We start from the raw sequence: 21,475 nt of genomic DNA, 5'->3' as shown, positions 1-21,475 counted from the left end.
CAGCCCAGCCTGCACCCTCTCACAATCTGGGACCACTGGCTCCTAATTGCTCACCTGTGTGCCTGCCTGATTGCCTCTAACTCTTCTGCCTGCCTGCCTGATTGCCCCAACAATTCACCTGCCTAATGCCCATAACTGCCCACCTGTTGGCCTGATTGCCCCTAATCTCTCTGCTTGCCTGCCTGATCACACCTAACCACTTGCCTGCCTGCCTGATTGCCCCTAACTGCCTCTGCTTGCCTGCCTGATCACCCCAGCTGCCTCTGTTTTGGCCCCCCTGCCATGGCTTCATCAGGAAGAAAATCCAGAATGAGGTCCAGAAGGTTGTTTGGCTGTCTGGTCTAATTAGCATATTAAAGTTTTATTAATATAGATATGGTTTCATATTATCTATGTTTTTAAATATCTACTGGGGATCTTGGGACATACTCCCTTCAAATAAGAGGGGGACAGGTGCTACTGTACTAGAAGAAACAGTTAAAAATAGTTACCTCTAAGAAGTGGGAATTAGGAATTGGGAGGAATTGCTTAAGGGAACATTTTAGTAGGATTATGTCCATGTATTTTGTGGAAAGTCAAAAGATCAGATAACTGGGTGACCTGCCAAAGCAGGGACTAGGTCAGCACCTACATTCATCCAAGTTCGTTAAGAATCAGGGAGTGCCTGGAGAGAAAAGTCCAAATGCTCACCTAGTACAAAGTGCGTGGCATTTTATCAAGACACTTTAATCTGACCACTTGCTCATTTGCATATGTGGTGGCACCCTGTGACCCTTGTCGGAGGTGAGAGTTTACTTACTGTTTGCACAATTTCTGGGCTTCCCTGACAATAAGGCACAGCGCTCCTGTGGCTGAGTGTCCCTGGAACCATGGCTTTCCCTGCAGGGTTTGGATGGGGGGCAGCCACCTCGGCTTATCAAGTAGAAGGTAGGAGACGCTCCTTTTCCTTGGCTAGGACTGGGATGGGTTTCTCCTGGTGAGTTCTATGTGTCTAGGGAAAAGGATAGAGTGAGAAAAAGAAGGAAGTGGATTGCAGGGTCTCTAACTATATAAATGGAACTGTGTCCCCTTGCCTGCAGAAGAGGCTCATATTCTGTGTACCTTTCCTGAGGATCAAGGGGGACAGTGGGAGAGCTGAGCACCAAGCTACAACTGTATTTTCAGTCGGTCTAACCTTACCTCCCACATCAGTGTACATTGGACCAGCTGCTTTTGGCATTGGTCATTGGTTTCTTGAATACATTTGCCCTAGCACCCCTAAAAATAACAATGTTTCAAATTGACTAGAAAAATATTAGCTAACTAAATAGGCTGGCCTTCCAGGAATGAAAGCAAGACAACTTTGGTTAGTTTCCTTGTCAGGAGAGAGATCAGACAGACCAGGGGCGTGGGTCAGAGAGAGGAGTAGAAGGAGAGCTGAATGAAGTGAATGGAATAAGGTTTTAGCAGCAGCAAGAATGGTGACTGTGACATTGGAGTCTGGGGCCATATCCCTTAGACTTGGGGGTCTATTTCTACATATTTTTTAAATTAAATTTATTGGGGTGACATTGGTTAATAAAATTATATAGGTTTTAAGTGTACACTTTTATGATATGTCATCTGTATATTACATTGTGTGCATACCACCCAAAGTCGAATCTTTTTCTATCACCATTTGTCTAACCCCCTTCACCCTTTACTACTCTCTCATCCCTCTTCCTTCTGGGAACCAGCAAACTGTTGTCTGTGTCTATGAGGTTTGATTTATTTGTTTGTTCATTTGTTGTTTTCAGTTTTATGTGCCACATATGAGTGAAATCATATGATTCCATGATAGTCTCAAGGTCCATCCATATTGTCACAAATATCTGTATTTTTTTTTTTTTTTGGTCTTTTCTTATGGCTGAGTAGTATTCTATAGTATATATGTACCATGTCTTCTTTATGCAATCATCTATCCAAGGTCACTCCAGCTTGTTTACATGTGTTGCCCCCCCCCCCCCCCCCCCCCCCCCCGTGAACAATGCTGCAATGAACATAGGGGTGTATATGTCTTTGTGAATAAATACGTTCCTTTTTTTCCCTGGTAGATACTTAGAAGAGAGGTTGGTGGCTCATATGGTAACCTTATTCTTATTTTTTTTGAGCAGATTCCACTATCTCTACATTTTACCAGCTCAGTGTTACTTTGGGCAAGTTACTCAACTTCTCTCTACCTCCTCATCTGTAAGCTGGAGATAACTATAATGTTGCTGTGAGGTTAAGTAAGATGAGGTATATTAGCTGCTTGAGACTGAGTAAGTGCTCAATGCATGGCATTTATATTTAGTGGGATCACAAAAGGATTACTGAGTACGACTCACTGTACGATTCTATATTAAATAGGCAGGAATACTCAATCAATTAATACAGGACAAGATGGTGGGTTTTGGGTACCAGTTTCTAGGTCCTGCTTGCTCAGGCCTCAGCGATAATGACCTTGCTTGTCCATTCTGAGCTCCTCTCCTCACAGGATCTCAGTATCTCAGTGTCACTGCACCCATTTTGTCTTCTGGAGTCCATTTGTTCCCTGCTCTATTATGCTTGTTACAGCCTGCTTTTAAGGTCTTTTTTTGTGGCCTCACACTGCTCTTGTGCTGTTTACTCACTACCAACAGCTTTCAAGGTGGAGAACTTGATCCAATGTGACTGCTCTCTTTGTTATCTCACACAGTGACTTCTATATGTTTGCTTGTTTCCCACCTCTTGCCTTCCCTCTTGTGCTGGGTCTGAATCTGAATTCAAGCACTTACTAGCTGAGTGACTCTGGGAAAATACCATAGTTGTCTCAGTTTCCTTATTTGTAGAATTAGGGACATGGTCATGCCCACCTTGTAGGTATGTTCTATAATTAAACTAATGGGCATATGTAAATGGATCACAAGCGTGCCTGGTGCATAGTACCCAGAAAATAACAGCAATAACACTATTAGTAATACTGGCACTATTACTATAAGTAAAAATACTATTATTGTTATTGTTATTTTCTCCTGGTTGGGTTCTCTCCTACTATGTAGCAATAGGTGACTTGTCTGCTCTATTGAGTGAAGATGCTCATTTCTACTTTGGATAGCACGTTAGAATATACTCCCTCCTTGCTCATTCTACCAGCAGCTGCTGGGAGAGTTGCTATTTAAATACCCTGTCCCCATTGGCCAGACCACATGTGTAGGCCATCAACCTGTGGCTTTGTTAAATCTACAGGGTCTGGGGTTTAGAAGCTGAGGTCACCCTGTCACTTTTTGATTTTTGAGAATCTGAACTTCAGGGCCTCCTTGGCCTGTGAAAGTCTTCAGAGCCGTTGGAGACTCCAGACACTGAGCAGAACGTGAAGTGTGTTTGATAAGAAAAATAATGTTTCCATGATTTGTTGTAATGATGTGTTGTAAGGCATTACGATGTATCTCTTTCCACTGGTGTTCAAAACACAATTGTCTGTGTAGCTCTTTTTGTTTTCAGATACCCTCCCAAGAGCTCTGAGTGGTAATTCTCAGACTCCACCACCTCCTCACTCACTTGTATGCATATGCCTCACCCCTGCACAGAAATGAAGCAATTGGGGCTCTGATGTTTGGAGAGAAGGAGCTGTCAGGGTCACTGCAGGTGGGGCTGACTGAAGGGAAGGACAGTAACTTCTGATCACTGGATCTCCTGACATACTGTCTCCTTGGTTGCGTATTTCCCCAGATCCCTGACTCTTCCTTCTTCCTGACTTTGTTCATATCCTTTTTGCCAACACTCATGACCTCCCTGTTTAGGGTTTTAAAGATGAGTTTAATGTCATGTTCATTATATGAGAGTTGGCTGTGTGATGCCTTGCGCCAGTCTAAACCTAATAAATATTAAACAAGTGGTATAAGCAGGAGTAAAATGATGTGTTTTAGGTGAGTTGTAAAGAACGTTGTAAAACCTGTAAAAATGTATTTGTTAGATGAAGAGGCAGGGGATAAAATGCAGATAATCATAGTTTTAGTGCAGTCAGTCTCATGCAGTATTTCAAAGCTCAGAACCATTTCCAGGATTGTTAACCCTTTGGAAGATGACTTGCTTCTGTTCCTGCCTGGAGGGAATAGGAGGCATGAACAGCAGGTAGCTCAGTGGCATTTTATTTACGTTCTCCTGGTAAGCTGTGGAGGAGTGTGAAAATGACATTTAAGACCCAATGCTACAGCCTTCGCTGGCTTATAACTTCCAATGGTTTCAGGGAGGGCTTTTTAAGGGTGAATGCACTTTGCAAACTCCCACAAATCCTAAACAAAGTCTAAACTACCCCTTTAATTCCTCCTGGTGGGATTTGAGTTTGTGGTTCCTGAAGAGGCAAAGGCCTCAGTTTTATGAATGTCATTATTCATCTCAATACTGCACTGGATACCATGATAATGTCTGGGTTTTGATTTAACTTTGACTTTGCTCTTATGTTCGCAGTTGGCCACCTATCTGCCTTGATGCGTGGAAGGTGAAATTCTATAGTTGAGAAATTTGGGGTTAATTTTGCACTAAAAATATGGGAGAAGAAACAGGGCAGCTGAATTAGTTGGCCTTAGGTCCAGTTTGTGGTGCTTCTATCAAGGCTGTTTCTTCTCTAGTACCTTTTAAAACTCAATTGGTCTGCAAAAACCCAAGCTAGAGGCATACTTAATCTACCTGCAGTAGTTGTTAGCACAGATCTTATGCTTATTTATTTTATTTTTTTATTTTTATTGATTTCAGAGAGGAAAGGAGAGGGAGAGAGAGAAACATCAATGATGAGAGAGAATCATTGATTGGCTCCCTCCCCCCCCTTCTCTCCCCTTCTTCCCCCGCTGCCACAACTGGGGATTGAGCCCACAATCTTGGCAGGTGCCCTTGACTGAAATCAAACTCAGGACTGACACTCTGTCTACTGAACCAAATCAGCTAGGGTTGGTCCCATACTCTTTAGACCACTTCCTGTTTGCTTTCTCCATTCAACCAGTTTGGATTGTGTATCTTGTTTTCTTATATTTTGCTAAATCCCTTGGATTAAACATCCAGTATGGGATCTGATCTTTTGGCTATCCTAGGTAGCCTTATAGAACATGACTCACCTATTCTTTGTCTGGGCCACCTACAAAAGAAGGAGGGAAAGCAAGCATGGTGCACAGGGTAAAAGAAAGGAGAGGGATGAATACTTTTCCCTAAAATTTCTCATAGCTTAAAAGTTTATGTAACAGAAACCACTCTCCTTTCTTTCCTCCAGTTTCAAATTTGAGACCCATACAAATCTCAAATATCCCTCTCCTCTTTTTGTTGTACAGTGAAATTATATGCGCATCATTGAAAAAGAATGGGCTTATGCAGGAATGATATTCAATATTCATCAACTGACATAATTACCAATCAGATGTCAACCACAGACAATAGGTGTAGACTAGATTGACACCTGCATTGATTAATGAGAGTGGATGCCAACTGTCAACAACTGTTATGGACCAGGCTGGCGCCCATATTAGCTAATCAGCATGGGTGTCAGCTATAAACAACCATTGGGACCACACTTCTATGTGCTGTTTGAATTTCTGCTGGGGCTTTTGAGTGGAGTACTCTGGGGTATTCCAACTCTGTTTGTGTACTACTGGGGAGTTGAGTGACTTACCTTCTCTGAGCCTCAGATTTCTTATCTACAAAATTCCTAATACTGATCTCTTTTTTTCCTCTCTCTCAAAATGTCATTGGATGAATATTGGAGAACTTTTTCATACATTTTTGTATTTTTTTGAAATTTTATTTCCTCAGCTTTTTCTTCTAGGTTACTAATTTGGCCTTTAGCTTCATTCATTCTACTTTTGCAACCCCTCTATTGAATATTTAATTATGATTATCATAATTTTAGGTTTTACTATAGGAACTCATTCTTACTCTTTGATTGCTTTATTTTTAGGAAGCTATGTTTTGTTTTCTGGATGTAGTCACCCTTCAAATATTTTTAAGAATGCTAGTTTAAAAAATTAAGTTCTCTGTCTTTTTATAATTCTTCCCCCCCCCCGCCCCCCCCCGACATTACTTTGAGATTTGCAGGTTATTTGTTTATTTTCATCTTTAACTTTCATGTTATTTGTTTTTGGGGAATGTATGGCCATCCTGAGTGCCTGTTCATGCTCATGAATGAAATAATAGGTAGATTGCTATTCATAAGAAAGTTAAGCTTCCTTTGAAGTTAGGTAATTCTACTTAATTGAGCCAGAGCTCACTCTAGAACAAGCACATCAAACTTAAAGGTTAACATGGGCCAAATAAACAAGGTTTAAGTTTATGTGGGCCATAAAAAAAAGCTTTAGTTTTCATAGAAACATAGGTTTATTTTGATAGAGGCATGAATACAAAGAGCTGAAATAAATGAGTAATCATTATCATAAAATAATAGAACATTTTAATTACAATTAATGTTTTTTTCTTGAACATTAATTTATCAGACACTGAATAACTGTACAAGTTAATAAGTGTAATGCAAATAAACCTACTTTTCTTGTTTTCTGAAAGTGAAATATTTCCTGTTGTGCATCCCAAAGAGGTCAATACAAGACTAAAGATGTGGCTGTTAAAGTATTTACTGCTAGTATTAGTGGAGAGAAATGGAGCACCTGCGAATAAGGTGGTAAAAGAAATGAATGCAACACGATTATAGTAATCAGTTATTAGCAAACATTGTATTTCGTTATTAATAATTATGTATAACAGAATATTGTAAAAATTAAGTTATGAATTTTTTAAAAATATATTTTATTGATTTTTTTACAGAGAGGAAAGGAGAGAGATAGAGAGCCAGAAACGTCGATAAGAGAGAAACATCAACCAGCTGCCTCTTGCACACCCTCTACCGGGGATGTGCCCGCAACCAATGTACATGCCCTTGACCGGAATTGAACCTGGGACCTTTCAGTCTGCAGACCGACGTTCTACCATTGAGCCAAATTGGTTTGGGCAAGTTATGAAATTTTTATTAAAACGTTTCTTACATATTGGCTGGGATGCAAAAATATTTGCTGTGGGCCACGAGTTTGACATGCTTGTTCTAGAAGAAGCAGGATTCTGTGTTAGTGGGTTGGAATCTATTGATAGGGAGTGTCCTCATAAAGGACAATGTGTGTGAGGGGAGGACACCAAGATTTAGACCCCCATAACTGCCATATGGCCAGGACTTTAAGGAAAGATGTGTATGCTTTTTGCCCTCTCTCTCTCTCTCTCTCTCTCTCTCTCTCTCTCTATATATATATATATATATATATATATATATATATATATATAATTTTTTTATATATATATGTAAAATATATATATATATATATATATATATATATATATATTTTTTTTTTTTTTTTTTTTTTCTCTACTGCCCTTCAAGTTCATGTTTAGCTCTAGAGTTTGACTTTTCTTAGCCATCTCAGTATGCTTCTATCCTTTTTAGGAATCTTTCCCAGTCATATCTCTCACTTTTATTAAGCATTTCTTGGGACTTTAATGTGGGGTAAAGACAGCACTGGCTGATCTGTTTATAGCAGAGGTGGGGAACCTTTTTTTCTGCCAAGGACCATTTGGATATTTATAACATCATTCACAGGCCATACAAATTATCAACTTAACATTAGCCTGCTATTTTGGTCAAACATTTACTATTTAACTCACCCCTAATTCCTTGGCAGGGCCAGACTGAATGATTTTGAAGGCCTTAAAAGACCCTGGAGCTGCAGGATTCCCACCCCAGTGGTTCATGAAGAGAAGAACTAATCCAGCCAGCAGTAGGATAGGACAGATAACCTTTGTGTTAATTACTGTAATGGTTGCTTTGAGGCCTGCTCTGCTCTCTGCATTGTTCCACCCACAGACTCCCTAGGGCAGCAACCTTTCAGACCTCAGGGACCATCAGTGGTCTGAGGACCTCCAAGACCACTGCCCTAGGGATTCCTTATCAGCCATCTCCAGTGTGTGAGTTTATGTTGTAGTTCTTTGTTTTAGTTTCTCAGACAATTCAGCCCTGTATATTTTTTAATTATCTAGAAATTACTTAGTAAATTTATTAGAACTTTACTTTTTGTTTTCAGCCCTGTTGTGGGTTCTTTTTTAAAAAAAAAATATTATTGTTTCTATTGGGGATGTGAGAGGGAGAAAATTTAATATGGATACTCCACTCCTCATCTTAAACTGGAAGTCTTTATTAATATGCATTAATATATGAAAGTGCTCCATGGACCATGAAATATTATTGAAAGTTAAGAGATGAATTTGCCTTTCTCCTCTTACCATTATCTCCCTCCTTGTCATCTTTAACACATCCAACCTGTGGATGTGAGATCTGAATTTTCTAACCCTATGCTTTTAGGAGATAGGTAACGTGGAATTTCACACAACCAAACAAAAGAAAATGAGATATTAAATAAGAGGAAAGCCACAGTGACCAAGAAAGAAAGCATGTCTAGGCATCTGCTTCTGAGGTCAGCTTCTCTAGGCCATCTTTGCTTTCCATCATGTCTTACCTCCCTTTATTCTCATCACACAAATTCTCCATATTCCAGATTTTCCAGTTTTTCTGTTGTTTTCAAAAGCAATGCTGAAAAGTATCCACTGAAATCACTATAATTTTATGTCGGTTATTTATCAATGACTTTCCCTGCTGTTTGTTCTTTTGTATCAACAAAGTTGTGAGGACAGAATGGTAATTAATCACATATGTTTAGAGAAAAACCAAATGATTGCATTATAAAAGTAAGATAACTGTGGAACATTAAAAACATATAAATAAGAAAGCTATAAAATTTAAAAATTAACTAGAGAGGAACTTTCAAATTTTCTGTATGTAGTTCCAGTCTTTATACATTCATAGACTTTTAGGCACACATACAATTTTATTTATTTGCTAGGAGCCCAGTGCACAAAAATCATGCATGGGTGGGGTCCCTAGGCCTGGCCAGTGATCAGGGCCAATCAGGGCCTTCTGGCTGCCTGCCAGAGCCTTCCCTTCCTCGGCCCCTCCCTCCAGAGCCTTTCCTTCCTCGTTCCCTCCATCCAGCTGTTCGTGTCTTTCTGCTGGCCGCCAGCTACAGGCTGGGGCCTGCTGGACTGCGGGAAGGGATAAGAGGAGGTTGGCTGGCTGTGGGAGTTTGGCTGTGGTAGCACACTGACCACCAGCGGGCAGCTCCTGAATTGAGTGTCTTCCCCCTGGTGATCAGTGCATGTCATAGCAACCAGTTGTTCCAGTTGTCCTGGTCGTTCTGGCATTGCAGTCACTTCATAGTGACTAGTCAGATAGTCAGAGGGACACTTAGCATATTAGCCTTTCATATATATAGATATGTGGAAAAACATGGTTACTAAGGCTTTTTACTTGGGGGCATTTGGGTGTAACTCCAGGCTCCTAAAGATGACTATTATCATGAAAGGTGCTGATATGGATATCGTAGCTGAGAGTTGGTATTTTGGAGTCATGGGTGGTCACCATGGCAGCAGCTGGGACTTTGTTGTTTCCTTCTGCTGTGCTACGTGGGCCTCTGCTTGAGATGCCCTGAATCAGCTGAGCAGATCTAGGCTGGCTTTGGACCTTTCTCAAGGTGCCTGCTCTTTCTTTCATTAGTATGAATAATGAGAGTTTGATTGTAAAGTATGCCTGGGCCAAACACAAGGGTTTTTAAAATTGTCTGCTGTTTTAGATTATCCAGGCCACTGGTCCCCCTTCCTTAGCATGGATAATTGAGAGTAGCCTGGGCTGAAGAATGTTAAGCAGAACCAATTGACAAAATAAATGAGATTTTAAAAATCCTTTACATTTTAATAATAGGAAAAAACTCCAACTTGGTTGACTTCTTTTTTTTTTTTTTTTTTTTTTTAATCTAAAAGGACCTAGTTTATATTTTGAAACTGTAAATTTATTTAGTTGTTGATTCAAAGTAGGAATACATTTTCTATGATGCAATCATTTACAACCTATTTAAAATGTATACCAATTACAATGTGTACTTAATAGAGGTAGGGGAAAATTTTCAATATAGACTAAAGGTTGTCCAGTTTCACACTCAATGTCAAATCTTCTTATAACCATGTTTATGTTTCAACTAGATAGCAAGAAAAGAGTGGGAGTCACTTCAAATTCTGAAAATCTCTCTCTCTTGATATTGGGGACTATAAGTCCTTGCCCTTAATGAGCAATCATCATGGATAGAAGAGCATTTTTTTTGAATATTTATATATGATTAACAGGATCCTGATTTTTGGGAATATCCAAGCTCATTCCCTTCTCATTTTCATCCTCTCATCTTTCCCCATGCCCCCCTTACTACAGGGAGAAATGTATTTACATGTCACTTGACTGGGAATTTAGAGGATGTTTTCTCTAAGGAGCAATTTTATAAATAGGTATAGGTGTCACTGAATACCCTTCAGTGTGTAATGAAATAAATAGATTTTTTTTTGGGGGGGTGGCTTGGGAATTTAGAACATATTGTAAGAGACAACGGTGAATTTCTGGGCATTTGATTCATAAATAAGGTTTTGAAACATACCCATTTTTACATTGGGAATTACCAAGCTAAAGCTTAAAGTCCCCCCAACACCCATGAACAATCATTTAAATACAGGCTTGGAGACTTGGGCAAAAAAGTGCATTATTTACTCTAAAAACAATAATCTTATTTTGGAGTCATTGCAGTCCATCATACAGATGTATACTTTGGGATGTTTGAAAGGGTAACATTTTCTAGTGATGGTCTATTACATTATATATCTTGTACATTATTATCCAGGCACAGGTAGAGATGTCCATCGGCCCCTCTATAACAGAGTGAGGGAGACTGAGACTCCTTCACAGGGTGAAATGTTACAAAGGGGCTTTTGCTTTGCCTACTGTGATTATGTAAAGAATAGGATATGGTCTGTATCCGTGTTATATTGGGAGGCCTTGGTTCTCTGACATGAATTAATAATTAAATTCAATCAAATGAATGTTTATTTGAATTACTACTATGTAGGTCATCCTTGTTAGATATTTATTTACTATAGATAATAGATCCTGATGGTGTAAAAAAGCAAATAACATGGCCATTTGAACCCAATATTCTAGTGAGGGAGACTATGATATGATGTAGCAATTCTAATAATAGACTGACAAAATGCTATTGGAGAATAGGTGGGACGGTGGGGATATTAGAATTAGGGGTTTTTGTATAGGCATCAAAGTTGGGCTTTTAAGAAGTTTGCTATGTTTTGTTTTCAGGGAAAGACATAAGGAAGGGCATATGAGTGGAAGAAACATTTTGAGCCAAGGCACAAAAGTATGAATATTCCTGCTGTATTAGCAGAATGGTAGATAAATGATTTAGAATTCTAATACTTTAAAATATATTAGAATCATCTGGAGTTCTAGTTCAAATATAGATTTGGGGGGTATTATACCATGTTATATATAGCAGTGTTTACAGATGGGGCTCAGGAATTTACTTTTTTTTTTTTTTTTTTTTTTTTTTTTTTTTAACAAGAGTTGCTGGTGTGATTGTGCTGTAGACTTCTCATGCTTTGAGAAAGCCTGCCACAGGCAATGTTTTCTGATGATAGGGTGACTGACAGGATTTGAAGCTGGAAAGATAGAATAGGTCCATGGTATTAGGATCATGTGGAATAGGTTCTTGGTAGCCATAAAATATTCTTAAGCAAAGAAAATATTATGATCTGATCTATATATTAGAGTTTACTGCAGTGTGGAGAATTCACTGAAGGATAGAGATGTGGAGGCTAGGGAACAGTTGTTAGGCAATTGCAGATGATGTATCTGATGATGAAGACCTGCATTTGGTTGGAAGGGACAGAAAGAAGAAAAAGCTTAAGAGATATTACTGAGGCAGAGCCTCAGGATGTGTTCATGAAAACAGTGTAGGGAATGAAGGAACTAGGAGGAAGACTAAGTTGACTCTTGGGATTGTAACTTAGATAACTGGCTGGCTGACCATGCTATGAATAGAAATCAAATGCCCTGGAGATGGAGCAGGTTTGGAGTTGGTGTGATTGGGTTCAATTTGGGTTTGCTATTCCCTTAGGGCAGTGTTTCCCAAACTTTTGACATATGTGTACCCCTTCTATAATTTTTGTAAAGCTGAGTACCCCTAGTACTCATGAGAACATAGAATTAGGTGCAGCTAAGCACGGTGCAGTGCATATCCCCACCAAACTCTTACCGTACCCCTGGGGGTATGCATACCATACTTTGGGACATACTGCCTTAGGGTATTTAAGTGGGAATGCCTTGGGGGTAACTAGAAAATCCTATCTCCATTTCTGGTTGGTAGTAACCCATTTATAGCTGATAGTAGAAGTCATAATAGAAGAGAATGCTTGAGCTCCAGTCCTACAGGTAATGATAGAGGGGCAAAAGTTGCAAATTCTGGATTAAATGGTGAAAAGAATTGAAAATACTCAGAAGGAACCCATCTGAAATCAACATTCTTTAAGAATATTAGAATGACTAGAAAGGTCTTTGGAAACCTTTCTGTCCTGGGATTTAAAAACATTTATTTAATGCAGAAGATTTAGGTTTCAAGGAAAATATAACTCAGATGTGCAATAAAATAGACTCAGATGGAGCCTCCCTGGTTGGGGCAGGAAGGGAGGACTTGTGCCTGTCTGCCCAGCATTTCCCTCTTTATTGCTTCTTCCTCACATGACAATTCTTATGTCCTCTCCAAGGAAGATGGTTTTACAACATCAACATCTATGTACATTCGTTGTTTTTATGGAGGCCAGAGAGATGGATTGAAGTGATCAGTAGTAACAGAGGGGGAATGTGATGTGAAAAGGATCCTAAGAGACAAAGTAACAAAGGGCAACGTTGAACCCATAGCGAAAACAAGTGGGGCAGAAAATACATGGTTCCAAGGGAGGAGTTAATTCCGAGCAGTGACATTCATGGAAGGAGTGGCAAGGATGCTTAATTTTGGAGGCTAAGAAAACATTTAGGGATTCTGTTTCTTATCCATCTAAAAGTCAGAGCTAAAATTTTATGCTAGGTTGGATAAAGAAAGTGAGTCTCTACAAAGTGGAGGCAGTTATCACATATATTGCACCCCAATTATTGCTCAGACCCCATCCAAATTCCCATGGAAATGGAATTTTAAAGATGGGGTAACCTGGAGAATCAGAGTGAAGGAAAGGGTAGCTTTCCTTTCCATGTGGGAGGGATTACAGAGGGCAACTTGCTTGGGTGGTGACGGATGTCTTCATAACTTGTCTTAAAGTTATATTTGCAAAGTCAGCATACTCTGCTTATTAGGATGCATATGCATATTTATTATATTTAAGAAGGCTGTTTCGGGGGGTTTGTTGATGGAATGTTCCTCTGTACTGCCAGTTGGCATACAGTAGATATGATTGGTAGCTACCAGTCTTTAACATGAAACGTACAGAAAACTCTGTATTCAGGGAGTTGTTTTGAGACATCAGCAGAAATCTGCCAAGACTGAAGGCTGACCCAGTGAATCCTGGGGGACCTTGAGGAAAGTCAATTCATTTATGCATCAAAGGTATCTCAAATTATTCTAAATGGCGTTTGCTGCTCAGAGAGTTCGGCTCTTGAATTAGCAACATGCAGCAAGTTCCAAGCTGGTGTTCTTTCTTAGAAAAATGCTTATGGGATATAAATCTTTAAAAAGTGCATCCCATTGTACCAATTGTTTTTTTTGTTTTTGTTTTTTTTTAGGAATAAAAAGCCCCTCAGGTTGTTATTAAGTGGTCTGTTTAATAATGTCAATAAATTCTAGAATTGGAGACTGGGTATTGTTATTTTGGACGTTTTAATGGTCCCCATTGTCTAAGTTACTTGGCTTTGGCTTGTTTGACCTTTGTTTTAAGGGCTTGGAAAAATTTCCCCAACTTCACAAGAGTTGATATAGTGGTTCCTCATATACTGGATACAAATATCAAAAATATTTGAATTAAGTTAACAGCATTTGAATGATTGGACCCTATTGATACAAAGTGAAAAAGACAATTGCAAATTATAGATGAATAGGAAAGCTCAAGTAAAATTGATTTTTTTTTTTTTTACAAAAAAGCCTTAACTTATAACATTTATTAATTTAAGTTTAATTATAACTATGTAATAATTATTCAGAAAAAGGACTGGAAGATTATGCTGCAAAGTATTAATACAGAGAGGCAATATAGTCTAGTAGTTACTGCCACCTACTAACTACTGGATTAGGAAAAACAAGACTTCTAATTTGACTTTCACAAGCAATTGGTCTTGGTGTTGATACTTAACCTCTTTATAACTTACTTCCCACATGTGAATAGCATCTACCTTTTGGAGGTTATTGGGAGTAGTACATAAAGTCATTTTGGCAATCTCTTAGCAGAGGACCTATATGTGTTTTTTTTAAGAACTCAATATATGTTAGTCCTTATAGTCATTATCCTCACCACCATTATGACTACCACCACCATCATCATCATCTCTGTCATGGTCACAGGTGTCTCCAAGAAGCAGATGCCAGGATGGTATTGAACAGGCAAGTTTATTAGGGCAAATGCCCATGAAGTTTATTAGGGGAAATGCTAGAAGAGGCTGGGATACAGATATGATAAGCGAAGAAGAAAGGAAAAGAAGGAAAGCTTGAGAGAAGCATTTAGACTGCGGTGACCCACAGTCACCTGTCAAGAGTCACACAGCTTCCAGGGACCAGGGTGTCATAGTGGCTTTGTCACACCAGACATTGGCTGGGAACAGCCTAGGGAAGTGTGACCTCAATGCAAATCCCAGCACAAGTGATGGATTTCAGGGCTCAGCAGTTGGGGCCTGTAGCTGGTTATGCCCTTTGAGGTCGGGCATTTTCAAATGTGTTCTTAAGTGTCTCACAGTTGTGAGTGATTTACAAAAATCTTCTCATTATTTTGGCATTTTATTAATTTTGTTATATTTAATCTGCATTACTTTAACATTTGGGAGAAGAGGTAAAAGAAAGATTTCAAAATATATTCTTTTTTCTTGGTTAACCCAAACTGTTTGAGACTTGCCCAGGTCTCACAGTAATCCCCAGCTTTTCACTTTACTTAAACTTGTGGGTGCAGCTGTGCCAGTACTTCCTGAAAAGTTTTATTCGTTTGATCCCACTTTAATTTCTAGTTAGAAACTTGATTTGATTAAAGAGTAAAAGTTTAAGTGTTCATAACAGGATTCAATTAAAATAGGTCATTCTTGGGGCTCTGAAAATCGTCAATGGCCTTTGGGCAACTTGGAACAAAAGTTATAAAATTCAATTGGATGCATCCCAACATTTAACATCTTTAAGGAGGACGTTTTGCCTAATAGATTCAATTTCGGAATATTTAGTGTAGGTCATCAGCTTAAGCACCTAACAAATGCGTTTGTCTGTTTCTCTCTTTAGTCATAGCTAAGATCAGGACACCTGAACTCTAATCTACAGAACAAACAATTTGTGGTGGGACCTTGAAGAAAGTCAATTAGTTTCTGTGACTTTACCAGTAGGTTAAAAAGGAGATTGCAATATTGGTGAATAATGTGCTTAGAGATGTTTGCATAAAAGATGCTTTGTCATTGTAAAGTATTATTGAATATTTATGGTCTACCAGACTGAGCCAAATGGCCCAGAGGAAAAAAACAGTCAGATTTATGTAAACCTTGTTCAGTGTCCCAGATACTTCAGGGTGGGTGTTCTATATATGAATGAATAAATCAATTCTATAAACATTATTTTAAATTTGGACGGTCCATCAATATTATCTGGGGTGTTAGCCAATGTGCCTGACCTATGACATTGAAATAAAATGTCTGCCTCCAGGTAACTATTTCAATCTTAGGAATATTTTTAAAAGCCAGAGGCATTGACAGCAATTAATGTTTTCTTAGTTTGGTGTCTGCAAAGAAATGTAAATTGGGTCTTTACCTAAAGGCTACAAGAAATCATCTCTCATCCATGAGATTGCTCTGAGGATTCCCAGACTGACATCATGCACCTTATGCTGCCCCTTCTTCTTCTTTTTCTTCTTCTTCGTCTTCTTTTTCTTCTTCTTCTTCTTCTTCTTCTTCTTCTTCTTCTTCTTCTTCTTCTTCTTCTTCTTCTTCTTCTTCTTCTTCTTCTTCTCCTTCTCCTCCTCCTCCTCCTCCTCCTCCTCCTCCTCCTCCTCCTCCTCCTCCTCCTCCTCCTCCTCCTCCTCCTTTTTTAAATGATTTTATTGATTTCAGAGAGGAAGGGAGAAGGGGAGAGAGATAGAAACATTGGGGAAAGAGAAACATCAGCATCAATCAGATGCTTCCTGCACGAACCCCTGCTGGGGAACAGCCAGAAACTGGGGCAAGTGCCCTGACCAGGAATCAAAGCATGACCTCCTGGTTCATAGGTCAACCCTCAACCACTGAGCCAAACTGGCTAGGCCCCATTTTTAAAAATTATTTTACTCACTGCACATTAATTTTCTATCACTTTATTGTGAGAAATCTGAGCCTCAAAAAAATAATAAAAAGCATTATCCATAAACACTGCCTAGTAACTTAATGGACCTCCCTGCACCATACAATGCAGATGTGTTGATATGGAAATAGCTATAGAAGATAAGAGGCACAGAAGCGATTTGTTTGGATTGGGTCACTGCTTAATCCAAATGGGTTCAGCTTGAGAATTCATGAAACGTGACAGTGGGCCAAGAGAAGCTTGCTGTGACATTTCAGATTCCCCTACCTCTCTGATTAACCATTTCAAGGATAACAAAATATAGATCCCATACAGGCACGTAAGATCCAGAGGTTCCCACTGTAAACCTGTCTCTGGAGATGGATGGCTCTGCTGTCCTGCAATCAGGGACTCTGACTCAATAATACCTCACGCTGGGCTTTTAATTTATGTGACACATTGATTCTGAGGGCAGTGTTCTTAAAGACAAAAACTATAGCACTATTGCCTTATGACATAGCCTGTCATTAAATGCATTTGGGTATAGTGCATAAATCTAAATATACCTTATAGCAAGTCATGAGATAATTGAAAATATTTTAAAAATTACATATAGAAAAAGCTTGCTATCATGGGAATGCAAAGATTAATACCAAGAATAATCATAGCTGCCTTTTTAAACAACTATTATTGGCCATCATGCCAGAGATTTTACACACTTTCTATATAATTACTCCATTTTTATAGATGAGGACACAGAATTAAAGGAGTGAAGTTGTCCAGGATGAATTAGTATGTGGGAAATTTATAATATTTTTTTAATTGCAGAAAAAACTAAAACTCCACATTTCTGATTAGGCAGGCTGCCAGGAATTCTTGCTCCATTTGTTGGCGGGCTCACAATTCTCTAGGTGTGAATATCTGGATATGACCTGCCTCTCTGCAGGTCAAGCTCTCCTGGTCTGTCCATCCTCAGATCTTCTCACTTCTCTTGGGAAATGGGGACAAGTTATTCAAACCCCAGAGCCCTGCCGTGGTATCTGCATGTGTGATCCCTGACTATGGTTGGTCTGATGAAAGAAAGATCCAGCTGAGTGTGAAGCCTGTGCTTTTATGTCAAGAAAGGATGTCATGCGACCATTTTCACGAATGCCAGGTTTAGATAGGAATCCTCGAAACATATCAAAACAGAATTCATTAAAATAAGGCATTTGAATTTAACTGACGGGCAGATTTAATTTACCGGCCCTAATTCAGAGAATAGATTTAGGGAATCCACTTTTTGTTTAGTTGTGTTGTACCATAACACTCCGTGATTTGGAGTTGATACAAAAATAAAATTAGTGTTTCTAAAATTCTTGGGTTCATTTGCTTCTGGAATCAGACCAGGAAAATTCCCAGGACTCATGGTTACTTGAGGTATTTTATGTCCCATGTGAGGTCACTATGAAGTAACAGATGCATCGCAAGAGGCTCTCTGTAATTTTCCTGCAGCAGAGGGAGGAAAGAGTTAATGGGTGGATGTAAGAGTTGCAGAAGGTTTCTTCTGGGCTACAGCAGTTTGAAAGCAGGGCGTCTTTTGCATTTTAAGCACTGCTGTTTGATCTCTTGTCTCATAGTTATGCAATTAGAAAACTTTGTTTTTATTTCAAGGGAAACAGAAAAAAAGGCCTCTGAGAAAAATACTTGCCCCTAAGGGCATTTTGTCTAGGAGCCCTTACCTCCTGTCCCAAAGCTCTGGAATGGAAGAGTGCCTTCCTCAAGGGGCTGAGGCCAGAGTGACTACTGAATGTAGGCAACAGGGGACCCAGAGCTGTGGGGGTGGCTTTCCCTGGGCACACTCAGCAGGTCTGCGTGGTCTCTGGCTCAAGGCCAGTGCAGCCAGCTGGGCCAGGAAAGGTAACTAGGACTGGGGTCCTCATGGAGGCCATGGAGATAAAGTGGGTTCCTAAAAGGACCAGTAAGTCTACTGGTTCTTTTCTTAGGGGAGAGGGGACAGCCCCCAAACTCGCCTCCTAGCGAGTCAATTCTAAATGCATCAATGCCAGCAGTGCATCCAATGAATTTTCTCAACAACTCTTCAACGAAGACAACCCAGGTATTGTCCTATTTTCACGTTGCCATTGAAGAAATGGAGGCACTGAAAGGGTGAGTGAATTTTTGAAGCCACAAGTATAGTAAGGCACGGAGATAAGTTCATATGTGGAAAAGGCCACAGGATATAGTCAAAAGCATCGTCTTAGTTCAGTGACAACAGCTTAAATGTTAGTTTCATCAGTTACCAGCTCTATGAACTTTTCCAAATCTTTGAGCTCAAGGAAACCTCAGCTTTCTTTATATATAAATGGGGATGATATCAATAGGAATAAGACATATGATGGGGTCAGGACATAGTACCCCAAAATATGGCACCTTGGAAGCTGAAGGAGTTTGAGAAAACAGCAATAACAGGAACGTCACCGTGACCTTCACCCCATGCTTCTCCCTTGAAATAGGTTATAAAACACTTATGTGAGACACACCTTCTATCTTTGAAGGAGAATATAGGAACCCTGAGGATAATCTGAATTAACAGGCCTTAATAAGTTTTCCCCCAATTTCCTACATTTACTTCACACTCCTTAACCTACAATATGCCTCCATGACTGTCCACCCTTCATCATATTTGGCATAAAGTACCCAGGTTTAACTATTTCTTTCCTTTTCTTTTAAAATATTTTTTTATTGATTTTTACAGAGAGAAGAAGGGAGAGAGAGATAGAGATATAGACACATCAGTGATGAGAGAGAACCATTGATTGGTTGTCTCCTATATGCCACCTGCTGGGGATTGAGCCTGCAACCTGGGCATGTGCCCTGGCTATGAATCTAACCAGTGACCTCAGTTCCTGGACCAATGCTCAACCACAAAGCCACACCATCCAGGTGTCTAACTATTAGTATTTCTTTAGGTCTTCATTTTCTTATATTAAATGCATCTGCATGCTTTTTACCTATCACTCTTTCTTTGTTGGTTTAATTTGTAGACCTAGCCAGGAACCCTAGGAGGGTCAAGAAAAATGCTTTCCTTCCCTACACATGTAAAGTGCTTATAAGGTCTTAATCAATGATAGCTATTAGTACTATCACTAGAGGCCTGGTGCATGAAAATTCATGCATGGGAGGGGCTTCTCTCAGCCAGGGCTTCTCTAAGCCTGGCCTGGCCCCTCTCAAAGTCCAGGAGCCCTCAGGGGCAGGAGGCAACCCAATGATCGTGGGAAGACAATGTCCCCATCACACCTTTGCTGCTGCCACTGCCAGCAGTGCAAGGCTTGGACGGCTCTGGTTACCTGAGCCTTGGGCTGGCCCTGGGCAGCCAGCAGGGCTGAGGGGACTAGGCACCACCAACTTTGAGGACATGGCAGTAAATTAGCATATTTCCTCCTTATTGGCTGTGGGTGCTGCCATATTTGTGAGGATGTGATGGTCAATTAGCATATTCCCTTTATTAGATAGGATGATGCTTTCTTCCAGTATATTGTTCCATCTTTTAAGTGGGGCTTAGATTGGCATAGAGACAATCAAAAGCTGAAGCTAGCTTAGATTCATGCAATGCTCTGATAGATGAAAAGGAGAGGAAAGGTTTTCTGCCAAAGAAAGAGGCAAGTGCCTTTCACTAGAGGGAGTGGTCCCAAGCGTCAATGGCTGCATGCAAAGATTCTTAATCAAAAGATGAAAGAGTAGTTGCAGTGGAATAGCAGAGGCAGAGGCAGTTAAGACAAAAAGCCACAGATGTTAAATGGGACTGAGGTCCATGCAGAGGGACTCTGAGAAATCTTTGTAGTTAAAGGCATGATTCTCAGAAAACAAAAGACACAAGTAAGGTGTTGGAGTCTGGGAGGTTGAGTCCTAGAACCCAGGTTGAAATATTTTCTCTCACTCTTCATTCCTAAAAGAATTGATTGCCTCTCTGCATCACTACACCCACATTTAAATTACAGTCACGTTCTGTTATTTATTATGTTAGTACAAGCACAAGTAGAACACTGTATGTTTTTGTTTTTATTTACCCATTCCTTAATGGGGTCAGCTCTTTCTTTTCCTTAAGGAGAAAACACAGGGGGACTGTTTCTCTGGTGGCCTTAAGTCTTCTTGTGAACTAGATATTTTCTGTTTGCCCATCAGGATCTACTTTCCAGCTCTCCCTGTTCAGAGCCCTGAGCGACCAGCCTATTTGGGTAGCATTGTCCTTTGGCTTGGGTTTGGACTTGATCGATGGGAAGCATTAGCAGGAAACAGTGGAATCAGATGGGAGGAAAGACAAACCAGCGTTTGTTCTTCTGGTTCCCTCCCTGCTGGATTGCAGTGGGTTGGCGGTGTTTCTCTCCTGCCAGACAGCTCTCAGAAGCCAATACTGGCTGTAGGTTTTAGAAAGATTCTGCTTCTAGCCCCATCATGGGTGCTAATGGCTTCTCACTGCTGCAAGCCCCGAGATCCTGCACTATTCCTGGTCACCATCCCCAGGCCCTCCTTACACCATTGTTAACAGTCCTCTGTGAAATGCTCCTCAGTTACCCAGCATGAGTGCCATCTGTTTCCTGCTGTGACCCTGGCTGATACATATGGCCTCTTCTGGTTGCAAAACACAGTCTCATTTGTGGTCTTCAGAATAATTAATCTATGAAATACTACAACTTCAAGTCTGATGTAGGGTTAAGTCTCTTTCATAGCTCTATTAGAGGTCAGGGTGTGAGTTTTCTTTCTTTCCCTGATGCTCACATTTCTGAGTGTTTACCATGGCTCCTGATCTGGTTAAAGCTGGTTGATCTAGTTGAAGATGAGATCATAAAAAGTTCTTAAGAAAATTTCATAAGGTTTGATTTTGGCAGACATTTAGAGCTGATTCTCTTTCTCATGGACATGCTTATGGCTGCCTTCTTCAGAGACCTCTCCATGGCTGGAGATACATAAAGACCTCTCCATCACAGATACATAAAGGTTGTCTTCTTCAGCTGGCCACTTTCCCTCTCCAGCCATTGACCTCAGCCTCCATCTGTCAAGGAATCATTCATTTT

General features: G+C 40.0%; 1 protein-coding gene across 1 annotated transcript in view; it reads left to right on the top strand.

The window, feature by feature from the left end:
• Window positions 1–21,475, top strand: part of LOC118708294 (cytosolic beta-glucosidase) — a 119,287-nt gene that overhangs the window by 5,764 nt on the left and 92,048 nt on the right. Inside the window, exon 2 of the mRNA XM_036419503.2 lies at window positions 857–927. Coding sequence (XP_036275396.1) covers window positions 870–927 — 58 coding nt within the window. The 5' untranslated portion in view covers window positions 857–869. The remainder of the gene's footprint in view (window positions 1–856; window positions 928–21,475) is intronic.

Source organism: Pipistrellus kuhlii, unplaced genomic scaffold (assembly GCF_014108245.1).
Source record: "Pipistrellus kuhlii isolate mPipKuh1 unplaced genomic scaffold, mPipKuh1.p scaffold_m20_p_1, whole genome shotgun sequence".
Taxonomy (NCBI): domain Eukaryota; kingdom Metazoa; phylum Chordata; class Mammalia; order Chiroptera; family Vespertilionidae; genus Pipistrellus; species Pipistrellus kuhlii.
This window is presented reverse-complemented; position numbering and strand designations above follow the sequence as displayed.